Genomic DNA, 23698 nt, shown 5'->3' on the forward strand with positions numbered 1-23698 from the left:
CAAACCAATTTGTTAATCTCCATTTCCAAAATGGCAAAAGCCTCCCTCCCCATACGAAGATCTGTTCCCCATTTGAGGAAGCTACACGGAAACATAGGCAACTGTTTCGCTCGTTAAGATAACCCATTGCCTGCTCGTTTCTTGTCCCCTTTAGGGTCTACCGAATTTTCCCGGAAAGCTTTTTCTGTTTGGTTTGGTTCTCTTTGTTTATTGGAAGAGTCTCGTCCCCTTTGTGAGAGTTGTTGAAGCAGTGTTTTGAAGCACCTTTTTATGAACGGTGTTTGTATTTGTTGTGTAATTGCGATTTAATAGTTACCAATTGTGACTATATTTAGGTGATTGCAAAACTAGGGTTTTGGCTTTGGATTAGAGCTTGAAAGAAGAGGAGAAATTGAAAAAATTTGAAGGTTGAACGTTGAAAGGCGTTTTGGAGTTTCATTCGTTAAATTCTTATGAAGTAAATCTTTGATTAGGTAGATTTCAAATATCTGTGTTTTATCTTCTTAATTTTTAATGCCTATAACTGAATTGTTAGTTATTGGCCTACCTATTTTTGTTTGTTTATTCACTGAAATATTGGTGGTCTATTGATCTATCTTATCGCAGGTGTTATACTGTTTGCTCAGAACACTAATACCCGTTTGATCTCTGCATTCGCTTTCTTTGTAAAACTTAGTTCAGGTTTACTAAAGTAAAACTTGGTTGGAACGAAGTTTTAAATTGAGATCCTGGTGGCTTCTCCACTTTGAAGTCAGCTATGACACGAGCTAGTTCGATCCAATTGTCCCACGAATTATGGATTCACAGTAGTCAGGGTTGCTATGGCCAAAATACTGTATGTAACCTTATTTTTTTAAATGTCATATAAAAAAATGTCTCCTTTTTTTAAGTCTAGATGCTCAAATTTAATTTTAATATTATTTTTTAACTTAATTCTCTTTCATTTCCTTGTCATCCACAGAAAATCATTGGAAAGGGAACAAACAGAGTACATGTAGTTAATGTCAATCTTTCATCACGTAGTCTGGTATGTAATTTTTCATAGATTTGCAAACTTATCCGTATAGTAATTATTATTCTATGAGGATGTGATTGGGATAAGTTTTCTTTTTGAAAAACATGCAATTGCTTGATATCATGATGGTTTCGTTTAGCACTGTTGTTTAAAGTTTAGCTTTCAGATGTGGGCTTTCAAGTCACGAAGATTGTTCATGCGTCCAGTTTGTTCTTGTAATGCATGTGTGTATTCTGTGTATGAGTTTATGAATAATGAATTATTGTATTAGTATAGTAGCGTCTGAAACCATGGAAATTTCTATATTGCATCTTCAGAGACAGGATTCTTGGACTCTTCACTTTTTAAGTAGCACACATAGGCCAATATGCCATGCACCTTCCAGCTGCAATGCTTTCGTCTGCCGATCTCTTCTGTCTCCAGGAGGAGGAAATGGGATTCCTCTTCTAAAGTCTGCTTCTGTGGTCCTCAGTAGGTATGTATATTTCCCATGTAGAAAAGTTTTTATGCATATACACATCTATTTTCATTTTTAAAACTCAGGTAAAAGTAAATGTTGTGTCAAGCAATCTCAACTGACCTGCATTGATTTAGAAATGTATCGCTGTATTACCATTTTTCAGTGGCTGTTATTTTTTAACAATACCCTGCTCAATCTGATCATTAAGTTTATTTGCAGTTGCAGCTGTTATAGTTTCAATGGTGAGACTAATTTCATTAGGATAGGTCATTGTGTAGTTATTATTCTTTTTTGCTGATTTATCATTCTGCTTTAACTCTAATTTTAACTTTTAAGTGATAATAACTTTGCAAGATATATTTTAACTTCAAATGCTTAAACGCACTAAATATACATTGATATGAAACCAATCATAGTTGCACATAAACCTGAGTGCACAGCGGGCACCCCTTGTCTCAAAGGCAGAAAAATCCTCCAATTAAACAAGGATTTTAGGCCCTTTTCTCCAGGAATCACTTTTTTTTCATTCTTCTATTTATGGAATATATTTTTGACTGAATCTTTACTTAACTTTGATGAATTGTGTAGGTCATATGATGCCCTACGTGGAAGTCCTGTTGTGCTTAAGTTGATCCCAGCTGTTGGTATCATTGCTTTTGCTGCATGGGGTCTTGGCCCACTTATGCGTCTGAGCAGAATTTTTTTTCTCCATGTATGCATTTTATCTTTACTCTAGATCCTTCTGTTAAACCAGCAGTTCCTCAATTCCAGATTCATTTTAATCAATCTTCCACCTCACCTATTTATTTGTGGTAATTTCTGCAGAAATCTGATAAGAATTGGAGTAAAAGCAGTTCGCATTATGTTCTGACCTCATATCTTCAACCTTTGCTGCTATGGGCTGGAGCAATACTCATTTGCAGGTATTTTGGGGAAGTTGGGTTAAATCTTCAAAGACACGCAATTCCAGACAATCAATTAGTAATAACTGTGATCTGCATGTTTCAGAGCATTGGATCCTGTAGTTCTACAATCAGAAGCAAGCCAAGCTGTGAAGCAACGACTTCTGAACTTTATACGTTCATTATCAACTGTGTTGGCATTTGCCTATTGTATATCAAGGTTTGGGCACTTGCCATTGCTCTTGCACCTTTTTCAGGCTTTGTAATTACTTCTTATGATATTTGGATTTAGTCTGTTCAAGCACTTGGATGTTGATTAATCAGTTAGCATCATGTTTTTTATTCAGAACTAATCAAATGTGTTAATAGTCAGTTTTAAAAAAACAACAATGACTTTATTACCTTTTTAAAAAAATTGTGGTTTGCATAATTCATGAGCCTCCTGGCCAAATCTGGAAGCATGCATCTGAATTTTGTCTTCTGGTGTGTTCTCTTAGCCACTTACATCTGTTGTTTTTGTTGTAGGTTTTCTTTTCTGTTGTCAATATGTGTTTTCAGCTTTCTCTTTGTTATCATAAGTCTATGTTGCTTCTGCTAGTGTTGGCTTTAATTCAATGTTCGTAAAATCGCATTTTGGTCACATTTTTCTATTTTCTAGGCTATTTTTGGACGTTTAGTTTCTTTTGGGGATCAAATTGTAATTTCTTTTATGGCCATGTTTCCTCATCACAGCTTGATTCAACAGGCACAAAACTTCTTCATAGAGACAAATGACTCCAGTGATGCAAGAAATGTAAGTCCATGAATTCTACAGTTTACCATCTTTTGATTCCTCTGCATGTCTTATAGTGCTGCCGTATTTGCACTAGAAAGTTGAATTTCCTCATTGAAGAGCTCTTAGAAGTTACAGAGATTGATTAAGCATGATTGCCTTCAGCACCTGAAACTAAAAATAACCTTTAGCTTGGAACTGAATTTAGATGTTGTATCACTTAATCATGCAAAGTGATATGTAGGTTTGCTTTTTGGCGGAAACAAGGTCCAAGTAATGGTAAATGGCAATGATGCATCTCCATCCTGGCAAATTGATTAGTTCAGAGAAATTCCTTTTTTCCTTTTGGGCTCTCTTTCCATATTTATTAGCCTATTTGAAGCTTGAAGTTGACACTTTTATCCCTTTGACATGTTCAACTTAAACCAATAACTTCTTCATATTGAAACAATTGACCTGCATGTAGCATATTGCTTTTGTTCTGAAAGAATACAAATACTTGTCAGACTGTATCTTAAACTTCCTTTACATTTATTAGTTATGCATTGTGTTCTCAACAAGTTTCCTTAATATTGCTTTCATGGTTCAGAAGTATTGATGCACAATTATGCCATAGTCTTCGAATGAAAAAGTTCCTTATCTATTTCCCTCAGAACTGTTATTTATAAATAATTTGTTTTAAACATTTTTGCATTATTTGAATTTTCCTTTTCTGTGTGAATTTTTGTTTAACATTGAACGAAATTATAATTTAGCTATTGGGGAGGATATCTGATGTTTAAGCTATTACATAAAATTCTTTCTTGCCCTTGCAGATGGGATTTAGTTTTGCTGGCAAAGCTGTTTATAGTGCAGTTTGGGTTGCTGCTGTATCATTGTTCATGGAATTGCTGGGTTTTTCTACTCAAAAGTGGGTCACGGCTGGAGGTCTTGGTACCGTATTGCTCACTCTTGCTGGTCGTGAGGTAATTAATCCAATTTTCTATGCTGTTATTGAATTGTTTTGAAATCTTCATGTTATAGCTTGTATTTCATTCTCATATATGGAAGATGATCTTCATTTACTTGGTATTTTGTGCATTCAGATATTTACGAATTTTCTTTCAAGTGTAATGATCCATGCAACACGGCCGTTTGTTTTGAATGAATGGATTCAGACAAAGATTGAAGGCTATGAAGTTTCTGGAACTGTTGAGGTTTCTATTTTCTTCACTTCACTGATATTGTCATAAAAAAGGAAATAGGCAATATAGTAAGGCAAAACAGGTCCATAATGTATCCATGCATAATCTTCCTTCATTTGCAACCACATAAGATGAGTGTGAGTGAGAGAGATGGTTCCTTTTGCAAAGCAAGCAAGAAATGGAATTGGGTTACTTTTATAATTATGTTTTTTTTTTTTTTTTTTTTTTTTTTTTTTTTTTTTTTTTTTTTTTTTTTTTTTTCTAATCAATGTTTTATCTTGTTCCAGCATGTGGGTTGGTGGTCACCAACAATTATAAGAGGCGATGATCGTGAAGCAGTTCACATTCCCAACCATAAATTCACTATGAATGTTGTGAGAAATCTTAGCCAGAAGACTCATTGGCGAATTAAGACCCACCTTGCCATCAGTCACTTGGATGTCAACAAAATTAATGTGAGGTTCAATCTCAGTTTGCCCAATTCTTGAGCACTTTCACATACAGTCAGTAGGATTTCTTTTTCCTCTCTCTATTCAATCAAGACAAGGATTTTGATTGTGCATATTCTATGTGCAGAACATAGTTGCTGATATGCGGAAGGTTTTGGCTAAAAACCCTCAAGTAGAGCAGCAAAAGCTGCACAGAAGAGTCTTCTTGGATAATATTAACCCAGAGAATCAGGCTCTTATGGTGAGGCTTAAGTTTCCTTCTTTATTCTTGAAATTAAGATATATCTTCCCATGAAGACTTACAGTGAAGTAATCACTGTCTGAAGATAAAGTTGTGTTCCTGAAAAGAAATTTCTTGCAAACTTATTCCCTTCTCTCTGTTCTTTTTGTTTGTGAAGAACAAAGAGATGTAGACATTTGGAGAGAATATACTGTTTTGGTGTTGAAGACATGAAATGCATTAAACTTGTTTTTTGGACTTCATTAGGTTGTATTTCCCTTATTAAAAGGTTTTTCTCACCTGTGGTTGGCTTGTGTTTTCATTTGATACATGATGTTTGCATGTTCTTTAATGCCTTACTATCTATTGGTTGGCTTATGTTGCAGGTTTTTGTGTCATGCTTCGTGAAAACCTCTCATTTTGAAGAATACCTGTGTGTAAAGGTAAGAGTAGTTTTATTGTATAGTTATTGCATGTGATATTTATAGAAGAATTAAAAATCCATTGCTATTGTAACATAGAGCCAGAGATTCCGTGGTTAATGTTGGTTATTGTTTATCTATTTATCAAATCTTTGTCTGGGTGATGTTATGTGCATAATGGTCATTACGACTGAATAAAAAGTCTGTTATGTTTCATGGATTAATTCCTCAATTCTATTTTCTGCATGTTCTGACTCTTGATCTGCTGTTTTCTACTCGAGATTTAGCTGACTCGGTATTAACAAATGCAATGTGACAGGAAGCAATAATCTTGGATCTTCTTAGAGTTATAAGCCATCACCGGGCTCGGCTTGCCACACCGATCCGTACTGTTCAGAAGATATACAATGAGGCTGATTTAGCTAATGTACGTTCTGCTGACACTATTCTTACTCGTTCAGGAGCAGTTGCTAACCGCCCACTATTGCTGATTGAACCCTCTTATAAAATCAATGGTGATGATAAAACTAAAGCTTCAAGCCGTTCAGTATGTACCAATGGGGAAAAAGATGCGAAGGCTGAAGCAGCCTCAACATCTGAGTCCAAAGCAGATGCTAATGCAGGATCAACAACAAACACCCCTGAATCTAAGGGTTTGGCAACCCCAGCATCTGATCGCTGGCAGTCAAAAATGGTTCATGATAATTCAGTGCCAAACAATCCTGAAACAAAGAAAACTAGTGAAAGCATCGAAGACACATGGAAGGAGAACATGGGGCTAAATTCCGAAGACATAACTCTGGGAAGGGCAGCACCTGAAGAATATTCTGAATCTAAAAGAAGTGAGATTCCCTCAACTATTTCCCAGGCTAAACAGGACGTTGAAAGGTCTGCTGCATCAGCATCAGTAGCCAGGCCTCCATTGGAGGAGAACATTGTTCTTGGGGTTGCTCTGGAGGGCTCAAAACGAACACTTCCAATAGAGGAAGAAGTTGCTCCATCTCCTTTCCCCTCAGAGTCCAAGGAATTGGCTGCAAGCCGGAATGGAGGTGGGCCCCCATCTGTTGGAAAGGATAAGAAAGATGAATGCCAATAGTTCCTAAGTCAGATTGATTAGCTGGATGAAGATAAATGGTCAAATTCTTGGTGTTGTCTATGCAACTTTGAGTCTTCACCACTCAAATTGTGCAGGAATGCGACAGCTGTGTTTTTTAAGCTGTCGTTATGCTGTTTGTAAATAATTCATAAAATTAGAGCCGAAAAAAAAAGGAAAAATAAAGGCCTTGAAAAGCCAATGCGCTTATTAGCTGCAGTATGTCTTTCATTTGTTAAAAAATGTTGTTACATTATCTTTGTTTAACTGCTGGTTTATCATCTATTAAGATCATTCGGTGCCTCTGGAGCTCAGTTACTAACGGTTGTAGATAAATGATCTTTGTCCCACAAATATTTCTGTGTAGAGCTGCATTTTAATTTGTCACTTAACTATTGACTGCTACAAATACTTGAGGTTATTACTTGAAAAAACTAGTGAAAATGTAAAAACTGCAGAACATTGAATGATTGCAACTTAAAAGGATACGGATTTAATTCCCGTTGATGAAGCAAATAATAAAAAAGCCCCAGAAGGAGCAAATGCTTCCGGAAGGCACTTAACCCCTTAATGGTGGTCAACTCACCGCTTAGTTTGTCAACGTAGTGCAAGCAGGATTTAATTACAGTTGAATGGATTGAGGATACATGTGGTTAATACTAAAGAAGCGAAAAGCGAAAATATTTTCATTGCTAGAAAAATAAATTTGCCAATACTTTTCTCTAAGGAAATGCAAACCCCGAATAGATGAATGGAAGTTGATTAATTAGAAGAAAATGGAGAAGAAAGAAGAGATCAGACAAGAATGTGTAAAAGATGGAGAGACGGCCAAACTCATTCATAAATCGATCAATCAAAACTCTTGTAAGCATCATTGTTTCAATTGTACAATCCACCAAGTTTGTGTAGTGGTGATTGGAGAAGAGTAAAATCAATCTGCATATCTATTACCAGTTGCCACAACTTCGAACAAAATACAAAGCCAAAAATGTTCAGAATACCAGATATATACAAGTGGACAAAAAAAAGACAGTAGCACATGCAAATAAATATGCCCAAAATTGCAGATCTAAAATTTCTGCATCCACCCAATTATAATTGACACATACAATCAGGAATAGGGTATGTATATATTGATTGCTTCTCCTTTCTCGATCTAACCTGCCCTTGTCTATTTTTATGCCCATTGACAACTGCAACCTGAAATGCTGACCACTCCAAGCTCTTGTTCAGGAAAAGCGGGCCAAGCAGCAACATGTTTGGTCTTATAGTCTTCAGGTTCAGGTAAGCTCTATGTCCCAACTGCCATTACAAGTAACATTTCATCTTAAATTCCACAGTTGCAAATAAACAACTTATAACCTACTGTAAGCGATAGCCCACCAGAAATCTGTTTCCAGTGGATTCAACCAAAAGTAAAAAAAATTCGCCCTACAATATTCAAGAAACACATCTTTTAAAAGAAATTAACAGATTTTTTACCAAAGCATTATGCATGTTTCCTGGAGAAGCAGATATAAAGATATCACTCTGCAAGCTCACATAATAGTCGACTGCAGCCAATAATGAAGCCTTGCCTTCGACTTCAGCCAATTCCTCTTCAGAAGCCAGGCTTTTCTTGTCTTCCATGAAGGGAAATAATTGCTTCAAGGTAGAAATTCTTGCTTCTCCACCATATACCTGAAGAAAATTTCTTTAAGCTTCAACTCATAGGAAAGGAAAATAAAATTTTCATCAAAGCATATATCATTAGACTTATCATGAAAGTCTAATTGTGAGTGCCCTAAGATTCTGTAGAACTTTGGTGCTTCTTTGTTCTGTTTTCTTTTTTTCTTTTGTTGTTGTTGGGGGGGGGGGGGGGGGGGAGCGCGGAATGAATGACTGACCTTGTGTGAAGCAAGATAGAGACGAGTGCTATTGCTGAAACCTAAAGCAGCTAGCAGTAATCCAATCTCTTCAGGAGTCAATGGGCAACGGCCCTGACTTCTCAACTCTTCATCTGTAAACTGTGAATTTAATACCCTTCCTTGCCAAAGCACTTGGCGATATTTGGCCAGAGCAAGTTTTTCTGCTTTACCCCCACCAAAATCACAGGCAGAATGAGCAGCCATATCCTGTAAGGGTTCAGATTAAGGCAAGAGGACACAAAAAAATAATAATAATAATAATAATAATAATAATGCTAAAGAGTAATTCTTGAGTGATTAAGACATTTCAAAAATTAAAAAAAAGAAAAAAATCAAGTGATTAATACACCACTAGTAAAAAAAGTAAATTACTCATCAAGGAGGTACTGCAGTCTTCAACAATATACTGTAAGTTTCTAAACTTGGAAATGCCAAAAGGTCTGTTTTCACCATGGACCTTCATATTTACTAAGGGCATTCCAGGGCTTGTAAATTTTTGAAAACTGAAGAGAAAAGATTTCATTCTTTCAAAGGTAAAGACATCTGAATATATCATCTAACATGGTCTAAAATCTTCACGAGTGTTAAATAAGTCCAAAAACAAAACTTTCTGACTGTTTAGATGAGTTCAGGGTCATACTTTATCAAAGCGAAGATGCAACACCACAAACTTTCTGGATCCCAGATTTTCAGTATCATCTATTCTCTCCCTTAGGAACTCAGTCCTTGAGCTGCCAGAAGGATTGCGGAGACGATTAACAAGTGTCTCTCCCAAAGATTTTACATGAGGAACAAAAACTAAAGCTTCAAAATTGACTTTACAACGCAGGCGTTGGATGTTAGTTGGTAATTTGTCAAAAGCTAAACGGTGGGAGAATGGGGCAACAGCAGCGACTCCATAACTGCAAGAAGAAAATACCATCAAATGACATGCAATTCAATTAGACACCACTAATAATTTTTTAAAAGTGGTTGGTACATGAATACATGTTAAACATTTAGATCCCACATCGTACATCACCAAGCAGATGGTTTTATAAAGGTTATCAGAAAAAGGAAAATGGTTTCAGCTTGAGTTCAGGTAAAATCAAGGGCCAAGCCAATGAAGTCTAGAAATTTGGAAAATGTGATAAGGTATGACAGTGATAGCTCAGTAAGGAGATCAACCTACAAAATATGACATCAAACTGTATGATATCATGTAAGCATTTTAGAATCTCCCAAAACTAAACAAAGGAATATCACAACCAAACTGACATCTCCCTCTTTCAATTTTTCCTACATATGAAGTATTCAATAAGAATGTTGCAGGAAGATTTATGTCTTCAGCCATTCATTAATGAATTAACTAGGAAAAGAAATGACAATAAATTTACAACAAAATGCCAAAAAGAGATTGTATTACTATATTAGCAACTAGCAGGATATGCAAAAGGGCAAAAAGGAAAGAAGTGAACTTCGTACGGATACATAAATTTGAGAGAAAAAACCAAACAATCAACTTAACAAATCACATGGAATAGAATACTTTTTCTGAGTAAGAAACTCCACAAGTTGCAATAAATCTCAACAAAATCGGCTTTACATAATCTACCAACCTTTGCAATACAGGCAAAACATTTTCCAGATACCAGTCAGCTGAAGCATGGACAGGCGCTGTCTTGATTCTAGTAGCTCGTATACCTGTAGCATAATACTCACGTGTACTCCAAGAGTACTCATTGGGGAGCTCTTTAACAATAAAAATTTCATCATGTAGGACATCAATGAAGTGATCCACATCAAATATATCCACAAATGAACTGCAGAAACAGATATTATTTCCATTTTAAGCTCTCAATTTTAGACAGGAATTCACAATGTGAGAAATGTTTCTAAGGCAACTCACTCCCATAAATTACCTTGAATCTTGCCAGACAGGATTCACTTCAAGGTGTGGGATCACAAGCGTTGCATTTAGTATTTTAGCAACTGCCACTGCATCGCATATCTTCAAAATAAGAGAAAGAAAGTAAGTAAAAAATATTAAAAAAAAAAAAAGACCCCAACCACAATTACTTAAGTGGAAATAAAATTGGTAATTACAACAATAATCGACACATAATACTACAGAAATGTTCCTTGGTAGTTACTTACTCCCATTCTTTGCTGATTCAACCCTCCATCAAGAAATACCTGGATATAACCTCGAGATGTTTGGGGCAATGCTTCAAAATGTAATGCAAGTTCATTAGAAATTGAACAATCACATGCATATTATGCAAACATCACATACACACTATTTAAACACTTACAAGGAATAGTTACGGGTTCAATGCAAGGTTTCCATCCTTGATCAGGCAAAGGAGACCAAAGCTCAGACTGTTGCCTACTGAGCTAAAAAGTAAATATTTTCACTGATTCAGGAATATAAAAAAAAAAAAAAAAAAAAAAAAACACAAATCAGCCCCCAAATAAAATAAAGGGACACCTACTTACAATTGGGCGATTTAAGGCAGCTTTTAGAAGAGGCAAATGCCTAGGTTTTGGAGCATTCCATTCCTGCAATGCAATTCAAAACACAATCAATCCTTATAGAAGCAACACACAGAGAGACAGAGGAAGGGAATCTTGGATAAAAGGACTACAGAGAACAGGGAAGGCCAGGCTCGGCCCAATGGGCTGAAAAGATGAGGGAGGAAAATGGGAAGCAGAAGGACGAAAAGACCCGCAAATGCCTTTCTTTGAGACTGGTTATGGTGACTGTACAATAGCTGCTTCATTTTTCCCTGATTCGAAGTAGAAACCCTAATCCTAGATTTTCTCTTTACCAAATTTGATCAAACAGTGAGAAAATCAAAGCAAATTTCGTATCTTTTGGAAGTGATGAAGACACAGTGGAGGTTTCGCTTCTCTGTCGAGAAGAAGAGATCACAGACGTCTGTAATTTTTTTTTTTTTTTTTTTTTCTTCAGTTTGCAGGAAAGAGGATGGGCTATGGTGTTGGCGCCCTCACCGGTTTGGATTTACACCTTTATTTTGTTTTTCTCCCTTTTTTTTTTTTTTTTTTTTTGATTAATACGGAACTCTGTTTTTTTCAAAAAAAAATTATATATATAAATATACTTTTAATTGAGCTTAAAAAAATTCAGTAATAGGTAAAAAAAAATTTTCAACTATTTAGTAAATTATCTAATTTGATTGTCCAATAAAATGTAACTCTCATGTTTAAATTCATATATTTTGTTTCCACTAGAATGTTGAATTGAGAATACATATAATTGAAACTGAAAAATCATAAAAATCACATCATAAATCTCTAGCCACCTTGACTAATAAGTACACTTATTCTATTAATAATAGTAATAAAAATTTAAAAATAAAAAGATTTAATAAATTTTAATGATATAATATTCTCATTTTATATTGTTAGAGGTTGTATTTTTAACTCTTGTTTAAAATTTTAATTAAAAAAAAAAAAAAAAAAAAAAAAAGGATAAAGAACATAACAATGGGTTGCGAGACTCGCAGGTTCTGTTTGGCCAGAAGAAGAGAATAAACCAATGACTCTGTATCATCTTCTTCATGCAGCTTCCAAGGAAAACATTATACATTTGCAGTCCTAATTTCATGACTTGAATAATAGATATTAACACAAGAACCGAGCACTTCTCCTACAAGAGCAACCCACATGGTAATTGCTAATCATAATCGTAGTTAAAAATATAGCCATTATACTATTCACAGAATGGCATGTCGTCTAGTGAGATCCATGTTCACAATTATGTTAAACAAAAATCAAGACCGAGATTTCCACCTGCAGCCTAATTACAAGTGTAGATCCTTTGACAGGCTTCCGCCTAGAATTTCCTCCCCTTCTTCATGGGGAGGAGTAACCCTTCGCCTTTTTGCAGCTTGTTCTTCATCTGATTCTGCCATCACACTATCATTGATTGGTTCTTTCTCAGGTAATTCTGTCATCACACTATCATTGATTGGTTCTTTCTCACCTGATTTTGCCATCACATTATCACCCATAGTTTGAATATTATCATTGCCGGTGATCTCTGCCTTCTCGTCAAAGTGTTGATGCAATCCATTTTCTACTGTGTTGGCATCTTCATGCAATGTAGTTGGATCTTCTTGACTGAAGGCAAGATCACCATTTTCATCACCATTGTGTATTCTTTCAGAGTCTTCAGTACCTTGAATGGCAGAAGTCACCAGGGTCTCGACAGAGCCAGAAGCAAGTGTCTGTGTCGAACACTTTATGTTTTCCATTGACTGAGATACTTTATCAATTTTCTCTTCTCGACAAAGATCTACATCTTTCTCAACTGGGCGATTTTCGATAATCCCTATGTCAGAATCATCAGAGGCACATTCTGATGTTTCTGGAGATGAGTCATCATCCTCTCCTTGCATAGAAATTCCTCGATTCCAAGAAGGCTCGGCCCCAAAACCTCTGAGTGAATATGGAATAGAACCCGCTTGAGGTGTCATACAAGGAATTTGTTGAAAAATTGGATCTCCAGAAGGGTAATACATGAACTGCTCCCCATCTTCTGCATCATCCTGTGGTGAAAGGTACAAACATCAGTAAATTTATCAAACAAAAATAAGATCTAACACGCACATACATATGTAATAGCAGATAATCTAAAATTGCATAGGATAAATTATTCTGCTACAATAGTGAAAAAATATTGATACCTCTATCTGTTGCGACATAGCACCATTAAGACGGTAATAAGATGACTGGTCAAAGGATGAACAGTGTGCAAGTAATGAACCTGCAGCAACTCCTGGCTCAAAAAATTCCCTGAGAACCAGGCCTGGATCATTAACACAATCAGAATTCCTCATAGAAGATGCTTCCAATAGAGTGATTTCGATCCCTTGGCTGGTGTCCGAACTTGATAGATTTCCATGACAAGCTACAGTTGGAGTGCATCTCTCTGAAGCAAACTCGACTCTATTCCCTTTCACATTATTTTCTGGAAAACTAGACTCTGGTTCATCACTGCAATTACCAGAAGAGAGCTCCCTAGAACAATTGTCAAGGAGCCCAGAAATTAGCCTCTGGATTAGAGTACGCTTCAGAGAAGCCTCAGCAGGGGGAAACCAATCCACATTAAGCTGTCAAGGAAAAGAAAATCAAACATAAATGGTAAGCAAATAAGCATATGCAGAAGATCAATCAAATGGATAGCCAAGCAGCAGGCTCATCGTAGACCATGTTTACTACAATAGAAGTTCAGAGTACCTTCATCACTGAATACAGAGATAATAAAGGTTATATATTTCATCTTCTTATTCTCAAAATTTTTTTATGATTTGTACAATTATAGAATCAGTATGTTATCCATACTCAATTGCCAAGATTGATATGACTATCTAATGCAATCTAAAAGATAGCCCTCCCTAAAGGATAATATTGTTGAGGAACTTGCGACAGAGTGAAATCCACTTACGAACTTGGAAAGCTCATTTATTTTGAATGGACTGAAGTTCAGAGGAGCCTCGGCCAAAAATAGCTCCAGGTAGTGGAGCAGAAACAGGCCACAATCAAATGAATTTTCCTGCTGTGGCAACTGAAATGAACATGCATTAAATGTCAGAACAACACAGTATGCACATAAAGCCAATTCTTTTGCATGCATTCACATAAAGAGGCTAAAGCATAGCGCAATAATGTTTTAAATTAACACAAAAAGGGATTTAATACATTATGCAACAAATCAAAAATAACTTTTCTTGAACTCTTCAGCATCAAATACGAGTAGAAATAACTAAATTTTGTCAACAAATTAAATGAGTTTGGGCTAACTTATGAAAATGAATAGCAAGAAATTCTTTCCCTACTCGGCTGTAACTAGACGATGCTCGTCGCGATGAGATCATCATCTATGATTAATCTATAGATTTCTTTTTCCTTACTACTCAAAAGCAAATTGCTTAAGCTGTTATAGAAACTTAATTTTTTGCTTTAGCCTCATCTGCCTTAACAGCAACAACAATACCAACAACCAAGCTTAGTCCAAACTAATTGAGGTCGGCTATATGAACACTTTGTTTCAAATATCTGCTCTAATCAAATTACTATCAATGCAAAGCTAATTAATATAGGAAAAACATTTCAAAATTATCATAATGCTGTTACAATTTGCAATACTTTCCAATTTGGAGAGAACACAACTTTTCCAAAGGCCTGAATTTTGGTATAAAGTTATTTTGCAAGCCTGAACCAAAGATTACCATGTGAAACCAACCCTTAGACACTATTCCTTATTATGGTACCTCAGCGGCTAGAAGTAACTTTAATGCCAATTGATTTTGTTAACACTGCTGACTACACTATGAACTGAAGTAGCTAAATATCACAGTTAGTGGCGTAATACCTCAAGTGGGACAAACCGCAAATTCAAAAATTTTGAAGATAAATCTTCTGATGTCTCCTTTTGTCTTGCTTTCCATTCTTCCCATAGATAACTGTGAATTTCAGGAAAAAAAGCAACAAATAAGTAAGTGACAGCATGCAGCTTCCAGGAAAGTGTCTTTGTTCCAACGTAAGGCTAGCAAAGAAAAGACAATACAGAATGAAGTGGAGAAGTTTGTTATAAATGCATCTGTACCAAAATCCTGGTGAAAATCAACATTATATGTGAGATTTTAGCTGAATGAATTCCAGAGGGGCATCAACACAAGTTTCATATTTTTTTAATATACCAGTTCAGTCCTAGATAGAAAATGATATTTTCATATTTCCATCAAAGCACTTAACAAAGAAATCGTTAGAATCTCAACACCCTTACACTAAGTTAACATTTCGGCTGAAAGAAACACTAGATGACTTGACTGGACTATTAGGTGCAAAATGCCTTTTCACTCGCCCTCTAGTTTAACTCCACTTAAATAGATAAAATCATAAGAAACGAATATCATTATGGTAGAAAGAAAATTGATAAGAGTGTATTTTCCAATTCAGATCAATAATCAGAGAAGCTTGAAAAGACGAGAATTTTAACAACTCGGGGATACCTTTGCACAAGGTTTTTGAGACCCGCATGAGTTCCTTTGATAGAATCCATATGCAATATGCATGGCACCCTAAGGGAGTTCCCCAGGTCTTTATCTGAAATACAGTACAATTTATATGAATAAAAGGCAGCTTTCCAAACAGACATCACAGAAGACCTCTCAAGAACTCACCGTTGTAACCAGCCACTTCACCAGGATGGCATATTACTAATAAACTCCAGTGAAGACTAACATCAAAAATCACATATTGCATCAGTTTAATACCAATAAAACCACATCTCAGAGAATGCACAAGGTTCTTTTAAATCCACTTTCTTACTTGAAATTCACAGGGATGAAAACATAGTCTTTTCCAAATATATCCACTTTCCTTGTCCACTTATGAACACGTAAAAAAGCAGCCCTACCATCTGAAGCACTGGATGGATCTTTGTCTAGATCAGCAAGCTTACGAAAGAAAAAGCTATTAAAAAAATGGAACCTAAGCTTTTCTTCAGGTGGAATCTGATTCTTTAAATACCTGGCAACCAAATAATTGGAAAACAAAAGACGTTTTAAGTGTATAAACAATCATAGATAGCGAAAACAAGTAACAGAAGTTGCAAATAATGTAGGAGTTGAGCTGTACTTCTGTCATATTGCTACACCAATGAAGGCTAACTATATGATTACTTGAATATATAATGATCATGTCTACTACTTAAACAAAATAAATAATAAAAATGGAACAGGTCCCCAAAAAAAAAGGCCTCACCTATTTTCTAAAACTAATTCCAAGAATTGGAAACCCACAGGTATTTGAAAGAAGGCATATGATGCATGAAAAAGGACTTACTTGATATAGAAGTCAATAATCGTGTCATTGATAAATGTCTCAGGTTGAAGTAGATCAAAATCTCTCTTACTAATGGAAACTGCATCTGAATCCCCTTTTGGATAGACAACATCTTCAACAGCCTCTCCAAAACTGTAATTTCCCAAGAGTATTTAGCAACATGTTATAGTTTTTCAAAACAAATGCATATACATTTTATTCTCCATTTCAGTGCTACATAATACTCGTACCACAGGCAATACAGTAGCATACACGTTGTTTCAGAGGCAAACTATGATAAGGATAAAATCAATGCACAAAAGCACATCACATCACAGGCCTATTTGATAAAAGTGGCTTTGAAACACAAGGGTTGCAGAATCTTCATGAGGAGACATTGTGGCTAGGCAATGAACTCCCCTGGAAACTCCATTTAACATTTCCTAAAGCATTGCCATTTGAAGATAATTTTAAGATTGCCTTATTCAGGCAGCACCTTGGAAGTGCTTGCGTGTCTAATTGAGCAGAAATGGTGAAATTGTTCCTCCATTAATCAAAAATTTTCAAATGCTCTTGAACAGATTTACATTTTTACATTTTCAAAAGAGGGTAAGAAAGGACAGTAACTATTAGAAATGAGTTTGCTCAAACATAATCACATAAGCTCTGACTCTGATATATGTGAACTATGACAAAGACCATCAAAAGTAGTTTACATGATATTTGGGCACTCTGTTACAGGAAGCCACCACAAAAGATCTCTCTTTTATGTTTCTTATTATTGGCAGAATTTGAAGCAAATAAAATTCTCCTTTTCTTTTATTCTTTTCAATTGGTACAGTTCAAAACAAAACACTTCATTCACCTTGCCATTCCCTTGAGACGACATGTGATCCATTTATATTTTTAATCACATACAAGCATTCCATAATACTGAGTACAAATTATTTTAAAACCAAAATTTATTGCAGCAAGGTACAAAAGTACAAAGTACAGTTTTATACATAAGTAGAAATAGAAACACTGATGAACATGAACAGCAGATGAGAGACAACAGGTGGACAAAGTAGCACAAAGATACCACCAATGCCCCAAAAGTAACGTCATATGAAAATTAGAGAAGAGGAAAAAGATAGCCGTCACTCACGTTGGAAAATAAGACCTCTGTCGATGTAAGTCCCTGCCATCTATTCTGCCTTCCATACTACAAGAAAACCGATGAAATGCTCAAGAAAAATAAATAAGGAAAAACCACACAGCAATGAAATTATCAACAAATAAATAAGGCAGTAAGACATTTTGCATCCTTATATTGCAACCCATCATAAAATAATTTGCATTCATTTTATATAATAATATTTAATAATAATTAAATTTCACTGTAATAGTACCAAAACGAGCTAACGCGGGTTTTTGAGCTACGCTTTTTCCCGTTTTTGAACATTTTTAGCAAATAATTGAAAATAAACACTATATTATAATATTTTAAATAAAATAAATAGTCAAAATTTTTAAAAAATCACTAATTATTTCTGTGATAATAATATTAAAGTGATTTTTAATAGATTACATACATGATAAATTTACTGACTATATGTTTTAACCTTATGGAAAAAGTTAAGAGTATTGAATAAAATTATTTTTATTAATAAGAGCAAAATATTAAATTTGAAAAAAATAACATTATATAAGATAAGAAAGAAAAATATTGATAAATTACAATAGATAATCACATCCACCATTATCAACTTGATCCCGTGGAAGAAATTCAACATTAGCCAATCAATCTTCATACAAAGAAGAAAAATCTATTCAATTACATTAATCTATGAGGGAACAATGTTCTAAAACCACCACTATTATACCAGCAAAATTTGAAAAACTTACTCTCCCACGATGGTAGATAAAGCCAAATATTTAACATTGACCGATACAATCTCTTCCAGTTTCCCAGACCAGTTGGGCTCAACAACTGCAAACTCTAGCTGCTCAACCCCTAATAGATTTTAAATGGAAAACAAAATCAATAAAACAGGAATTTGAAGTTTCAAAGAACTGTAGAACAGTGAAATCATACGTGATATTGAAAATTTTGAATGAGGATAAACTAATAAAAGCTACATTCTAGATAGCAACTAGATTACCACAAACTGAAGCCAATTGTATGTATATAGTTTGGTTTTCTTTATATCCGGAATTAAAGTGTTAATGTCTAATATGTATCATGAGAATATCAAAGCAAGAAAAAATGAATAGAGCGGTCAGCACACGCTCAAAAAATAAGGAGAAACATCAATAATTTCAGGAGAAAAATGTTACTGAAGTTAGTATGAATTACATAATATATGAAAATAAACAAAACACATGAAGCACTAAATCTCTTTAAGGCTACCAGCCCATACCATAGGCATTAGTGGCTTGAACAGCATCCTTTGACAGTATGTCAAGCTTAACGATGACAGCTCCATACTGCAAATAACACACATAAGAAACTAAAGCTTTCACAAACTAAGGATAATCCAATTCACAAGATACCCCTCTAATGTTAACTAGAGCTCACCCTTTGAAGTTGTTGCGACTCAATATGAAGAATATCATCAATTCCCCTCTCAAATCTAAAGATTTCCTCATCTCCATGTGAAAGCATACCACTGATTTTAATGCCATCACTAGAAAAAGTTACCAGGCATCCAGTACAGTAATTATCCCGATAAAAAACATAATCAACTCCAATATTTACGATATCCTGCAAGTTTCACGAAAAGGTTTAGTCAGCAATCTTGAAGCTTTTGACCACTAAACAAAATCAGACAGTAGCCTGAATCTTAACTAAACGCAGAATATCACTTTGAACCAAAGTAGATCCTTCCTTCTACAAGCAAGCAACAACACAATATAGACTGACAGTGACACGTAATGCAAGTATCTGGAAAATAGTATAAGCAAAGACAATTCTACAGAATGCCATAAACATCACTTACTAACCAAAAAGGAGGTATAATAAAATAAAACATAAAGTGTGTTTTACATTAAACAAGAAATATGAACAAAGAGCATTTTGTCCCCCAATAGCATCTGAATATAACAGCCCAAAATGCTTCTAATACTTGGGCAACTAATTACACCCAATGGCACAGATAAAAATTCAAGAATTTACGTGACAGAGGATATATTAATTAATTCCATGGTGTTATAGAAAAATGCTACACGTACAAGGCTATGTGAGAGCAAACTAAAATGAGAAAACCAACAAATTATCAAGTGAATAATCTAAAGATTCGAAAAGGTTGGATCTTTCAAACAGAGATGTCAACTAATTTTCAATTTAGTACTCTTACTTTCATTCATGAAAGATAAAATACTATACCATTTCTGATGTGCTGAAACAATTATCTGATGAATGACCGTTTAAAGTAGCTGAAATCATGCAGCAAAGTACAGTAAGATATCAAAATACATGATTTGAATGCCCATGGACAACACACCACTCAGTAAATAAACATCAGGAGGAAATACCACCATCCTCTGCAATTCCAGAAGCAGGACTTGATGGAGAACTCTCGTTCATGCTTCCATCAGCATCTGATTTCAAACCAACTGGTCCACCCTGCAGTTTTTGGACAAAGTACGCATGAATTTTGTATAGAACAGTAAGGGAAAAAAAAATGATCCCAGGATTCAAATTGTAATTTACTAAACATGTGAAAAGCCCTAGTACATTGCATAGAGAGTCTGCAAGGACACCATTTGATTGTCTTTTCCCAGGTGACTGTGCGTCATGGCATGAAACCCCTGCCTCCTGCTCAGTAGAAGAACTTTTGGGTTCATATTTATCCATTGTAGAACAAGGGTCTTTCTTACGACTCAGAGATTCTGATTGGAATGCAGCATCTAGGATAGAATTGTCTTCTCTGGAACCAAAGTCCTCTCCAGCCATTCCCAAAGGAGCACATGTAGTAGCATTATTAGCACTATTATCGCGTTCAATTTCATTGGCATCGACACAAGTTATACTCCCAATTTCCTTTTTTCTAACATCAGACTCCTGGGTAACTGAAGACACAGCTGACAAAATTATTTATAAAATGAAAGGTGTTTACCATGATTACATCATCAATAAATTTTTTAATTTACTAGTAAAATATCAAATCGACAAGCATAAATACATGAGATCAAAACAGTGACATCAAACATAAAACAGATGGACATTTATAAGAATAGCAGAAGGGTTTCAGACTTGCCATGATTCTATGAGCAACGTGACATTTAAATTTCTTATTGCATAATAAACTCATAATGACAGAATTGCCACAATCCACAAACTGCTCTATAACACCAAATGACAGAAAAAAAAAAAAACTAAATTTGAAACAACAAGAGTGGGGGATAAGAAATTTTAAGGTAGAAGTCTTCCCACAAGATGCTTTAGAATCCCTCTGCAAATTTCTAACCAACCTCAAGAAATACAGGCTTTGTAACTTGACTTTAATCCCCTTCCAATCTATCAACAATTCTGAGTTTCTGACACGATCAATGCAGCCTTGAACCATAATTGCACAAACCTCATTACTACTGAACCCAAATTATGCAGAAACAAACGAAGTACATAGCTCTTTGTAAATGAAAAATAAATAAAAAAAACGCTTGACAACAATGGAAAAGCTAAAGCACGGATCAAGTTTCAACAGCTGTTCATGATAGAATGGTTGAGGAAATAGTTCATTTTAGCATATCAAACAAAAAAAATAACAATAAATGAACAAATAACCTATTGCATTGAATTATTAGAAGCACATACACTATATTGTGCTCTAGAAACTTCTTCTGCATAATCTTGACATGATAAAAGTGTATTATTTCCTTAAAGAAAGTCCCTAACCAGCTCCCAGAGAAAATGTCGCCAATAAAATCATGATTGGGAGTTGAGGGAGTCTTACAACTTGAAGTTACCATAGTAACCGAATCAAACTAATGAAATGTATTGATTTCGTAATCCAATTCCCAATTTGCAATACCGAACTGAAACGATAAAACTTATTCAGCCACAATTGGAGGCCGTTTTCACAATTACCTTCTATAAAAGGAAACCCTTGAAACAACCAGCAAAGCAAAAATAAAAATCGAAGGCCAAAACAGAGAAAAGGCAAGCTTAAAGAAACGGTACCGCGTTCGAGGGATTCGCACTTCAAAAAGTCGGGATTGTCAAGGCTAGGGTTTTTAAATTTGCCAACGATTTTACCAGCTGCGAATTCAGCAAGCTCGTCTTCTTCCTTGAAATCGAAAACTTCGAGGCCGTTCTTCATCGCCGAGAGATCCGAAACTCAAATAAATCGAGTCAGATACTTAGACTCGGCGAGACAAGGAAAATATCTCAAGAGACTCACTGAGTTGACCTGTATGGGTTTAATAAATTTCAATGATGATCGAAAGAGGGAGAAAGGATGCTAATTTTTGTACACGCGCAATGGGGCAATTGGAGGAAAGAAGGACAACGTTTATACTTGAGAAAAAAATAAAATTGGAAAAATTTGTTGGAGTAGATGGATTACGCGTGAGGCATGTGAGTGCACAGCACTGTTTAATCGGATGAGATGATCAGTATCTTTTTTATGACGTCAACGGGAGAGATGAATACACGCGCTATTAAGAGGAAATCGCGTCGGTTTTGAGTGTCGTAGTTAGTTAGTGTCGTATGAGTGCATCAACAAATTAATTACTGTATGGGTATTAGTGTACTTGTCTCATACAATGATGCCAGATTAAGCAACGTTTGCATATGATTATCTCCTTAAAAAATACTGATGTTATAACCGCGCAATGTTCGACGTTATATTAAAAAATAAAATTATTAGATAAAATAGATTCGCGTATTAAGTTCGAACAGATTTGCTTAACCTGTGATACGATTACGACCCATTGAATAATTATATTAAATTTATCAATATGAACACAATAAGTAATACGAATACGGCATGTATAACCCACTTAATATCATAAACATGTTAAATAAGTCATGTTGACCTATATATGACCCATATAATTTGTCTAGTAACCCGACTAATATCATAAACAGATTAACTGGATCATATTGATCTATATATGATTCACTTTAAATTTTTTAGAATGTTTTAAGTTTTAACCTATATAACTCAAATTATATTTAAAAATAAATTTGTATATATAAAATGCATAAATTCTTCAAAATTCACAACTAAAATAAAAAAAAATTAATAAAACATTAAAATTTAAATAAGATTTTAGTTGGAGTGGTTATATCTACCTATAAATAAACGAATTACTCGTCTAATCCGTATGTCAACTCGTAACACTCTAAACAAATCACACATCGGTTAAACACAATTGTGTAAATAAGTACATAACAATGGGCAACCCTTAGATTAGCAACAGGCCTTTTAGGCTATTGAGTTGCTTCTAGTGCAAGAACAAAGTCGTGTTGGCCTGAATTGGTTTGGCCCTAGGCTGCCACACAACTTGTATTTTGCGTACTAGGTGAATTGTATATATTAATGTATTATCCTTATTCAGTGTATTATGCTTCTAGTGTCTTGTAATCAACCGAGGTTTCTTTTTTTTTTTTAAGTTGTCATTTTTTTTTATTATTGAACAATCAGAAATACTCATTTAATTCATTGCACGTTATTAGTATTCGATATTACTCATTGTTTATACTCATTAATTTATTCTTGTATAGTATTAAATATGATTATATTTTTTCTCTTATATTTTTTAGATATTTATATAATGTTAAGATATGATTAATAATATTCATATTATAATCGAATAGTATTTTTCTTAAACTAATTTTAATATGATATAACATCTTTAAAAGTCAATTATATTTAATAAAATATTTATAGACAATAAAATGAAAAAATATTATTAATTATAAGATAAAATCACTTGAGTTCGTGAAGAACTTAGACATAGATAAATAGATATAAATAAAAAAAATCAAAATTTTAAAAGTTATATATATATAAAGTGTGAAACAATATTTTTTTATAGATATTTTTATTTTTTATTTTGACATTTTGAATTTTATTTTAAAATTAAAATAATGATCTGTTTTTTCAAACAATTGATATTGTAAACAACGAATGCTTCAAAGTTCAATTAGAATAATATATTAAAATAACAATACTACCTTTCAAAAAAATATTATTATTAAAATAATACAATAATATACTTTTGTTAATCAATTAATAAAAAAAGTATTAAAAATTATAATTTATCAACAATTAAAAATTCAAACTATTATCAATTATCTAATGACTAAGAATATTTTAAGATTTCTAAACTTTCACTAAAGTTATTATAGATAATCCCATTATTCCTCCTCATTGACACTCATATATATATATATATATATAATGTTTTCTTAAAATACCTATATTATTCTAGTTTTAACAAATTCTTCAAT

At 34.3% G+C, this 23698-nt stretch overlaps 3 protein-coding genes across 6 annotated transcripts; 1 reads left to right on the plus strand and 2 right to left on the minus strand.

Moving 5' to 3' along the window:
- The first annotated feature begins 26 nt into the window (after positions 1–26).
- LOC105630708 (mechanosensitive ion channel protein 2, chloroplastic) lies at positions 27–6820 on the plus strand. Of its 2 annotated transcripts, XM_012212619.3 has the most exons (14): positions 27–473; positions 607–835; positions 962–1027; positions 1333–1490; positions 2064–2187; positions 2301–2398; positions 2484–2597; positions 3110–3170; positions 3965–4114; positions 4235–4345; positions 4621–4788; positions 4910–5023; positions 5389–5445; positions 5744–6820. In XM_012212619.3, the coding sequence occupies exons 2-14, from the start codon at positions 758–760 to the stop codon at positions 6518–6520; spliced, it is 2076 nt and encodes a 691-aa protein (XP_012068009.1). In that variant the 5' UTR covers positions 27–473; positions 607–757; the 3' UTR covers positions 6521–6820. The 2 variants fall into 2 exon arrangements, with proteins under 2 accessions (XP_012068009.1, XP_012068012.1); XM_012212622.4 differs by lacking the exons at positions 27–473; positions 607–835; positions 962–1027 and adding an exon at positions 1176–1239.
- A 505-nt stretch (positions 6821–7325) lies between these two features.
- LOC105630707 (O-fucosyltransferase family protein) lies at positions 7326–11394 on the minus strand. The gene is made up of 10 exons (XM_012212617.4): positions 11052–11394; positions 10903–10965; positions 10719–10800; positions 10561–10631; positions 10326–10414; positions 10023–10226; positions 9065–9326; positions 8404–8631; positions 8000–8197; positions 7326–7819 (listed from the first exon to the last, which is right to left on the minus strand). Exons 1-10 carry the CDS (start codon positions 11184–11186, stop codon positions 7610–7612), a joined length of 1542 nt encoding a protein of 513 aa, XP_012068007.1. The 5' UTR covers positions 11187–11394; the 3' UTR covers positions 7326–7609.
- A 564-nt stretch (positions 11395–11958) lies between these two features.
- On the minus strand, positions 11959–21735 carry LOC105630706 (Cysteine proteinases superfamily protein). Of its 3 annotated transcripts, none has more exons than XM_012212615.4 (16): positions 21422–21735; positions 19976–20322; positions 19777–19864; positions 19625–19674; positions 18818–19003; positions 18660–18726; positions 18145–18253; positions 17405–17461; positions 16279–16410; positions 15763–15963; positions 15615–15670; positions 15444–15537; positions 14804–14894; positions 13877–13996; positions 13116–13541; positions 11959–12977 (listed from the first exon to the last, which is right to left on the minus strand). In XM_012212615.4, the coding sequence occupies exons 1-16, from the start codon at positions 21558–21560 to the stop codon at positions 12231–12233; spliced, it is 2910 nt and encodes a 969-aa protein (XP_012068005.1). In that variant the 5' UTR covers positions 21561–21735; the 3' UTR covers positions 11959–12230. The 3 variants fall into 3 exon arrangements, with proteins under 3 accessions (XP_012068005.1, XP_020533642.1, XP_012068004.1); XM_020677983.2 differs by having other exon boundaries at positions 19774–19864; positions 19976–20310; positions 21422–21734; XM_012212614.4 differs by having other exon boundaries at positions 19774–19864; positions 21422–21734.
- Between the last annotated feature and the right edge of the window lie 1963 nt (positions 21736–23698).

This window comes from Jatropha curcas, chromosome 9 (genome assembly GCF_041381405.1).
Source record: "Jatropha curcas cultivar XTBG-Jc1 chromosome 9, XTBG_Jcur_1.0, whole genome shotgun sequence".
Taxonomy (NCBI): Eukaryota; Viridiplantae; Streptophyta; class Magnoliopsida; order Malpighiales; family Euphorbiaceae; genus Jatropha; species Jatropha curcas.